This window comes from Arachis ipaensis, chromosome B6 (assembly GCF_059453495.1).
Source record: "Arachis ipaensis isolate K30076 ecotype BB chromosome B6, ASM5945349v1, whole genome shotgun sequence".
NCBI classification, from domain to species: domain Eukaryota; kingdom Viridiplantae; phylum Streptophyta; class Magnoliopsida; order Fabales; family Fabaceae; genus Arachis; species Arachis ipaensis.
The window spans coordinates 132,870,472-132,879,513 of record NC_142441.1 but is presented as its reverse complement, the minus strand read 5'-3'; the positions used below and the strand labels follow the sequence as shown (position 1 = coordinate 132,879,513).

The window sequence follows — 9,042 nt, the reverse complement described above, 5'->3', positions numbered from 1 at the left end:
GTCCGATCCCTTTGGTACAGGAGACCGAGGAGAGGCTCTAAGCTCTATCCTTTAATTTCTTAAAATATATAATCCAATTTATGTTTAACATTTATGCATCTAACCTTTTTTATGGATTAATTACTTAAATATTTATTTTCACGATTTCTCCATATTTATGCTTGATGCTAAGAAAATACTACATGCTGAAGAGCTACTGAAAAATAGCGGGTGCCACACAAGCATACTATAGCATCCATAATCGGTCCTACATACAACAACCAATTAATATCTTACTATTTTTAGTCTACTTGATCTGATAGACCTGTCACTTTAACAAGATCGATGGAATTTCTTTAGTTTAGATGCTTAAAATTCATTTACTCCTATATAGAAGAGAAAACAATTAAATCGTGACATCAACTAATTTATCTGTTTAATTTATTTATTGATATTAGAATGTGCTTTTTAATTAACTGTAGATTATTAAAAAATGCTACTCCAATATTCCATAAAACAAAAGTTCACTTATTATATATATATTTGTATATATTTATAAATGTTTGATTTATTTTTTTAGGAAGGTCAATTATCAAAATAATTAATTTTTTTATAACAGAATAATCAACATTTTATTATAGAATAATAAAAAATTTTAACAACATAATTAAACTTTTTATAACAACTTAATGCTGACCTTTTATTCGATTTTTTATTATAATATAATAGTACTATTATATGAACATATTTTTTTATAAATAAATAAATAAACGTATACATGAAAGGTTTTTAGGGTCACAAAAGTACACATAATAGAATCGAAATTCTAATATTACATACTAAAGATAGTTAACAACGGACATAGAAATAGCAATGGATAGGATAGGATAGCATTTAGATCCAACCCTAACCCTACCCACGGATTAAGATTTTTATATAAATTCAACCCTACTTTATCTGCGGATTGAGAATATCTCAACCCTAATCTTACCCCTTCTTAACCTACGGATACCCGACCCTACCCACGGGTTATAGAAAAGATGCAATATTATTATATAACTTGATAATTTAAAACAGAACTGATTTTTATGTAAAAAAAAAAAAAAATTAAAATATCAATTAATGATCTTCTCTTAGTGGCTAAAGATCTTTTGTATTTAGTGAGTGATTTTTCATTTTTGGTTCAACATCCACTTGAAAAATATTTTTATATAAATATATAACATATACATATATAGAGTGCGGGTTGGCAGGTAGGATTGAGGCTCACGAGAGCCTACCCACACCTTACCCTACCCACTGCGAATCGAGTTGACAACCCTAAACAATCGAGTTGGGTCGGCTTGGGTACTCACGGGTAGGGTGCATGTTGCCACCCTTAGATAGACAAAAATAACCTATCATTAGTAGAACTCTATTTCTATTTAATTTACTGTGTATGTGACATAGAATATAATTACTTAATACTACGTAATATTCTTTCGGATAAGTGAGATGGAAATTAATAATTTTAATTTTTTTGTAAAATAATAAAAAATTGATATCCAAAAAGGTTAGAATGTCCTAAATAGATACAACTTTAAGTTTATCCCATTGTAAAGAGGTAAAAAAAAAAGAGAGATTGAGGTTGAAGCCATATGTCAAATTCTGAAGATAGAAAAAATTATCGTCATGAGAGAATAATTTAAGTAATGTTAGCGAATCATCTATTAGAGGTAGTGTATCGAAGAGTGATAGAGAAAAAAAATCCTTTTAATAGTGGCAAATGCCTATCATGGCTTGGAGTTGGTGTTATTAAAATTACAAACATAGGAGAATCAAAGGTTGGATGTACTTCGTTGTTTGTTTATTTGAATTTTAGGTTGATCTTTATTCTATTCTTCAATCTTTTATGAACCAGAAATCTGAGTTGAGATGTGAATATTTTATTTAGTTTGATGGAGTCAAAGATGAGTACACAGAAAAAATTATTGTGCATGCTAGCTTATTACAACAGTCATATTTATAGGAGCACATTGATAATCTGAATGAGAGGATGGACAGAGATGAAGCCAATGTCAATGTGATGTTGAACCTGGATGCTAGTATGAGATGATGGACAACGAAGTATCCGCTAAGGTTTTTTTAATCTGCGAATTGGGACTTATACTTTAGAATAAGAACATCTCAACCTTAGATTCGAATATTAATATTTTAGCCATAGTTATAAGAATCGAATCGGTAATTAACCCGGTCATATGACCGGGTCACTGGGTTACTGGTTCAACCAATGGGTCACTGATTTACCCGGTTAACTCGGTTATAATTAAAAAATATAAAATTATATAAAGAGGTAATGACCAAATCAGTACCCGAAAGATTAAAACGCTGACATTGCGGTACCTGACTATTGTTAACGACAAAATGGTACCTGGATGATTTTAAAATCTGACAAACGTATCCATAACCTGGCCGGACCTAAGCTCCGGTGAGGAGAATGCCTACGTGGTCACCGGATTATGCTGATATATCATGTTTTAATTGAGTTGTCATTTCTAATTAATTAAATTGCTAGCCTAGGTGGAAATTAGGTTAATTGGAATTCAATTTTCCCCTAAACCATTAGTCTTTGCCCTAATCCCAAATCAAACAAGTGTTGTTACTGCTGGGTGAGTTACTGTGACTTAGTGTTTCACTAAGAGTAAAACTGAAGGGTCACGTAAAGAGAGAGAGACGTTGCCCTGGTTACTTGGCGCGAAGAAGAACGAAGAGGATTTGAGAGACATTGTCGAAGTCGTAGCGTCAACAGGGAGGGGTTGGTAGTGGCATCATCACAACCCCAGTCTTCGCAAGGAAGAACGCTACGTAGAGGTAAGTTCACCTTCACTCCATCCTCTCATTTACGTGCCTTCTGTCGACAGCATTATTATCATGTTGATTGTTTTATTCATTGTATCTTCCTTCTACGATTTTTTAGATGGATCGTCTAGTTACCTTTGTTTATCATCACATGGGTGCCTTGAAAAGGGGTGTTGACGGTAATGTGATATACGACGGGGGTTTAGTAACTGAGATACACAGGGTGAATGTGGAGACATGTAACATGTTCTTTGTCGAGGGTTTATTTTTAGACTTGGGTTACCCTGGATACAGTGAGGTGTACTGGCTAGAACCTGGTTTAGAGTTAGGTAAGGGTCTTAGAGTGCTTAGGACAGATGCTGAAGTCATGAGAATGTGTGAGAGTGCGATGAAGAATGACAACACTGTACACCTATATTTTGATCACCCCATTGACGCAAACCCTGAAATCATAGATGAAGAAGTCTTTTCTGATGGTAGTAGTGATAGTGTGGTTGAAGTCAATCCAGATGGTGATAGTGTGAAGGAGGATGAAGTTACTAATAAGGTTGACGGTCATGCTAATGAGACGGAGAATGAAGGTGTGAATGAGACCAGTGGTGAGGTTAATGAATTGGAGATGGGGTTGAGTGTGGCTGTGAAGGAGAATATGAATGACGGTGTACCTGAGGCAACTGTTGATGTTAACGAGTCGAACAAAGGTGACCCTTCAGTTTTACTCTTAGTGAAACACTAAGTCACAGTAACTCACCCAGCAGTAACAACACTTGTTTGATTTGGGATTAGGGCAAAGACTAATGGTTTAGGGGAAAATTGAATTCCAATTAACCTAATTTCCACCTAGGCTAGCAATTTAATTAATTAGAAATGACAACTCAATTAAAACATGATATGTCAGCATAATCCGGTGACCACGTAGGCATTCTCCTCACCGGAGCTTAGGTCCGGCCAGGTTATGGATACGTTTGTCAGATTTTAAAATCATCCAGGTACCATTTTGTCGTTAACAATAGTCAGGTACCGCAATGTCAGCGTTTTAATCTTTCGGGTACTGATTTGGTCATTACCTCTTATATAAATAAAATTAAAATAATATCTTAAAATTTAAAATGTAAATCTTTACGAACATTAATAATCTAATATCAAGTCTTAAACATAACTAATAGTCTAAAGAAAACGATAATAAACTAATCTTTAATACAAAATATGTTCTCAATTTAAATCAACAAGAGCAAGTGAAAGATAACAAAATCATTAAATCAAGTCCAAGGGGTGAGCTCAAAGTCGGCATCAACATCTTCATAGAATAAATTAGGAGCTTAATCAACATATTCCTCATTTTGAGTTGCATCCATATCTTCTAAAGCATTGTTACTCGGTCCATTATTATCTTGGTCTTCTTCTAAATTTAATTGATCTACATTTGTGTATTTTTCACAAATCAATATCAAGAATAATTCGTAATAGTAACTAACAATTAAAATATTCAAGCAATTGAACAATTTACCAAGATCATCCAAAGTTGGTTGAATGGACATATTTGCCAAATCATTTCATAGAGCATCAACTTCTTCAGGTGTTAAAAACGGCGGTGAATCTTCCAATATCCAATCCAAATGATCATCAAATGCATCAAGACAAATTGGATCATAGATTTGCTTTCTCATTAGATTCCTATGTTATCAAGTTACGTAATTACTAAACTAAAGATTAGGTTTTAATGAACAATACTTTTTAAAATTAGATAAATAATTATAGAATATACCTTTGTTAGAGCCTCAAGTTATAATGAACGAAAACAAAATTATTAAGCTTTTGATGTTCTAACCGACTCCTCTTCTTTGTGTGAATGTGTTCAAAAATACTCCAATTTCACTCACAATTCGAAGAACTACAAGTTTAACTTAAAACACAAATGGCTAATTTTTATAAATTTGGTGCTCCACTTCCATAAGATTCCCACTATTGGTCTTAAAATCAAAAGAGGCAATGCATTACAATTAGCTTTTTTAAACAAATAAACTAATAAAGAAAGTTAAAACTAAATAAAATATTTACCTGGCATCACTGTGCTTCGTTCATGCAGTGCAGATTGTCTTCCGAAATCATCTTCAGCATTCTTATATATTCTCATCTCACTTGTCAACTTAGAATTCAATTCTAGATCACCATATGCATATTTCTCAATTACATCTACTAGGCCAGAAGTGGTTTGCTTATGTTTTTCAAATTCATTAGCATTGAATAAAAAAGCAGGATTTAACCAATAGCCAGCAGCATGAAGATTTTTTTTAAGTTGTGAATCCCAACGAGTATCCAAAATCTTCAAGTAAGGCTCGACAATCTTCTTTCTTCGTTGAAACCTCTTCACCTTCTCTTCTCTAGCCTTATAAAAAGCTTGATAAAGAAAATCCATTGCAGCTTTATCTTCACTATCCACAATACGGAGCACATGAACAAGTGGCTCAGTAAGCTTGACAATATCTGTACATTGATTCCAAAACTTAGAGTCTAAAACTTGATCCACAAATATTTTAGCTTTAGCTTCTTTGGAGTAGGTTGATATTGTCCATTCTTTAGAAGTTACCATAGCTCTTAATGCATCTTTTTGAGCCAGAATATTCTGCAAAACTATGAAATTGGTAGCAAAGTGAGTTGGAGCTGGACGAAATATTTCTCGCCCACCAGTAAACTTCCTCATCAGATACAATGGATGACAATGATTATATATGTATTTAGTAATCTTTAAAGCATATGAAACTGTCTCACTTACTTCATCCAACTTTCCAATATCTTGTAACATCAAATTAATACAATGCGCAGCACAAGGAGACTAATATAACTTAGGAAATTCAGCTTCCAACAACCTTCCAGCAGCAACATAATTTGCAGCATTATCTGTCACTATATGAACAACATTTTCAGGACCGACAAAGTTGACAACATCCTTAAAAAGCTCAAACAATAAATCAGTAGTCTTGGAGGCATGAGAAGCATCAACAGACTTTAGGAAGATAGTTCCTTTAGGACAATAAACCAAGAAGTTAATTAAAGTGTGCCTACAACGATCAGTCCATCCATCAGCCATGATAGTACATCCAGTTTGCTTCCAAATTTCATGATACCATTCAATTATCTTTTTCATATCTTCCACCAACTTACTCAACAAATACCCACGAACTCTACCAAAGTTTGGACCTTTATATCCTGCACCCATGTTGGTAATAGCATCAATCACTGGTTGGTAATATACTGAATTAACTGCATTAAATGGCACAGAAGCATCAACCATCCACTTTGCAATGGCAATGTCACATTTTTTCACAATTTCTTTACTTTGCAATACACTTTTTATAGTTGGTTGGGCTCCAGGTGTTGTTGAAGATGGAAAAAAAAAGTCTCTATTCCAGTAGTTTTTTTCCCTTTCCTAGTTGTAGGTGGTGACAACCTTGTTCTTGAATGTTGTTGTTGTTGTTGTTGTTGTTGTTGTTGCTGTCGTGCTTCAAGCTCTTCCATTCTATCAAATTCTCTTTCAACCTCATCACATGTTCATAACTTTTTGCATAATTTTCTTGAGTTTTCCTTTTCTTATTCATAAATTCTTCAATATTTTGCCCAAATTGATGAGCAACAGCAGGTGGAACCTTTTTGCACTTTTCAACATCTCCTTTTTCAGCTAAGTGATACTTAAATCGATTAATCCCACCTCCCCTAACAGGTTTCTCACAATATATGCACATCATAGTACTTTTTCCTGTTTTTTTCACAATTTGTTTACAATTACTCCAAGCAGGATCAGTCTTTCCTCTATCATTATAAACTCTTTTAGTGGTAACATCAGGGGTAGGAGTTGTTGATGATGCTTGTTCTTAAGATGGTGGCGTTTTTGATAGTGTTTGAGACAAAGACATTTTTTTAATTCTAGCAAAAGAAACCAAAAATATTTTCAGCAACAAAAGTCTTTAAGCAACATAGCAACCACCACCATTCCACCAAAGTTCACGAATTTAACAAACAACAACTCTAAACAAACCAGCAACAAACAACAACAACTCTAAAAAACACAGGTTATACAACAGCAGCAACCAGCAACAACTCTACCAACACAGCAACCAGCAACAAACAACCCTAAAAAACTAAATAATACAACAACAGCAACCACCAAATTCAAGAACAATTCTAACTAAAATTTGTTCAGATTCAACAATTACTCCAAAAAATCAAATGCAACAGTAATATCCACCAGATTCCATAACAATACCAACTAAAATATACTCAGGTTCAACAACTCTAAAAATGAAATACTGAAATACAATAGCAACTGACCCGAGAGAGCAGAGGCATTGAGGCAGAGATGCTTCTTGATGAACACTTTCTGAGCTTTCTGATGACCACCACTACCACCCAACTGACCCGAGGGAGCAGAGGCAAAGATGCTTCGTTGATGAACGCTTTCTGCCGTTTTTGACGACCACCACTACCACCCACTGAGAGTGACGACGAGGTGAGGCCGAGACTGAGAGTGATGATGACGTGAGGCCGAGAATGAGAGTGACGACGAGGTGAGGGGAGAGACAAGGTGAGGCCGTGAGGGACTGCCGATCGTAGAGCTCGAACGACAGAGATCCGATGGAGCAACGAGGTTGGCTGGGGGTTTCGGCGGTGATGCTGGAACTCAGACTCTCAAAGTCTCGATGCTATTAGGGGAAATGGGGGAAAGGGGGATTAGCCATTAGGGTTTCACTCAACAAAGGGGGGGGGGGACGAGTAACGACACCGTATCAACTCTTTAAAAAAAAATTTCACCACCCAAATCGGATCAAATCAACTGGCCGAGTCACCGGTTTTTACCAAAATCCGTCAGGTTGAACCGGATTCCACTGGGTTCACTGCATAGCCGATTCAACGAGTAGCTCGACCTGACCAAGTGATCGGATGACCGAATTTTCAATTGAACCGACCGAGTCGAACCGAATTTGATAACTAAGATTTTAGCATTTAAAATTAAAATTGTTAATTTCCACCTCACTTACCTAAAAGGATAATACATAGATACTAGGTAATTACGTTATATGCCATGTACAAATAGAATAAATGAGAACAGAGCTCCACTAATGCTAGGTTATTTTTGTTTATTGTTAGTTATTTTTTATGTATATATTAGAATTTCGATTTTGTTTCGTGTATTTGTGATTTTAAAAAATTTTTCATGTGTATTTTTTTATATTTATTTTTTTTATTAACTAAATCTAATACATTTTTTAATAATAGAATAATAAAATATTTTAGTAACATAATCAAACTTTTTATAAAAACTTAATAATTTTATTCATTTTTTACTATAATAGTAATATTATAAAACAAGTCCTTTTAAAAATTACGTTCAATCAAGTTGACCTAATAATTTATTGCTAACAAAAATTACCTACATAAACATCACTACCAAAAATACACTCAAAACCATCGAATTTTATTCGTTGGTATTGCTATCGAATTTTTTGTAGGAAAATCCAACAGAAACATGGAATGATCGAATTTGGAAACTATTACTGTCAGAATTTAAAATATGTCGTTAATTTCAATAGTATAGTTGGCACTAAAAGGATTTTAAATTGGCGGTAACATTATGGTCGAATTTACTATAAGAAATTCCAATGATAACTGAGAGCAAATTTTGAAGAGAAATAAAAAATATTACCATCAGATTAGGGTTTATAATTGGACGCCTCCTCCCTCACTTTATTCAAACTAGAAGCCCCCCTAACCCTCTTTCCTACCTCTGTACTCATCCCCTGCTCACAACCATCATTGTCCTATACCTACCTAAGTCATTGTCATCGCCTTCTCTCCCCAAACCCTAAAACCTTTGCCTACCAAACACCTTGGTTGTCGCCTCCCCTATTATCCCCATCCCTTCGAACACTGTTGTTGCTTCTTCTCGTGTTGTCCTCTACTGCGTTCGTCCTGTCGGATCCCTTCACCATTGTTGGTGGCTGCTCCCACCACTGCTGCTCGCGCTCTTTTCTATAGTGCATGCGCATGAACACCACACTTTAATTTTATTCTCTTCTATTAAAATGGTTATAGATTTTCGTCTCTTTTTCATCGTCATCAATTTGACTCTCTCGCTCTTTCAATTTCTCTGTTACTAAACACAAAATGTCCAATCTGAATCTTGTTATTGTTACATCTTTTTTAATTTCTTCCTTTTTTGTTTTTTCTCCT

The 9,042-nt window shown here is 34.6% G+C and overlaps 2 protein-coding genes across 2 annotated transcripts; both read right to left on the bottom strand.

The window, feature by feature from the left end:
- Positions 1 to 4,136: 4,136 nt before the first annotated feature.
- Positions 4,137 to 5,518, bottom strand: LOC148562792 (uncharacterized). Its single transcript, XM_088490996.1, has 2 exons — positions 4,876 to 5,518; positions 4,137 to 4,234 (listed from the first exon to the last, which is right to left on the bottom strand). Exons 1-2 carry the CDS (start codon positions 5,516 to 5,518, stop codon positions 4,137 to 4,139), a joined length of 741 nt encoding a protein of 246 aa, XP_088347122.1.
- Positions 5,519 to 5,650: 132 nt separating this feature from the next.
- Positions 5,651 to 6,557, bottom strand: LOC107647270 (uncharacterized). Its single transcript, XM_016351366.2, has 2 exons — positions 6,266 to 6,557; positions 5,651 to 6,078 (listed from the first exon to the last, which is right to left on the bottom strand). The coding sequence occupies exons 1-2, from the start codon at positions 6,555 to 6,557 to the stop codon at positions 5,651 to 5,653; spliced, it is 720 nt and encodes a 239-aa protein (XP_016206852.2).
- Between the last annotated feature and the right edge of the window lie 2,485 nt (positions 6,558 to 9,042).

Coding starts and splice junctions, on each gene's coding strand:
- LOC148562792 (XM_088490996.1), bottom strand. CDS start 5,518: ATGAGGAAGTTTACTGGTGGGCGAGAAATATTTCGTCCAGCTCCAACT. Junction 4,235..4,875: donor ACGAAGCACAGTGATGCCAG/GTAAATATTTTA, acceptor ACACAAATGTAG/ATCAATTAAATTTAGAAGAA.
- LOC107647270 (XM_016351366.2), bottom strand. CDS start 6,557: ATGTGCATATATTGTGAGAAACCTGTTAGGGGAGGTGGGATTAATCGA. Junction 6,079..6,265: donor CAACAACATTCAAGAACAAG/GTTGTCACCACC, acceptor CATTTAATGCAG/TTAATTCAGTATATTACCAA.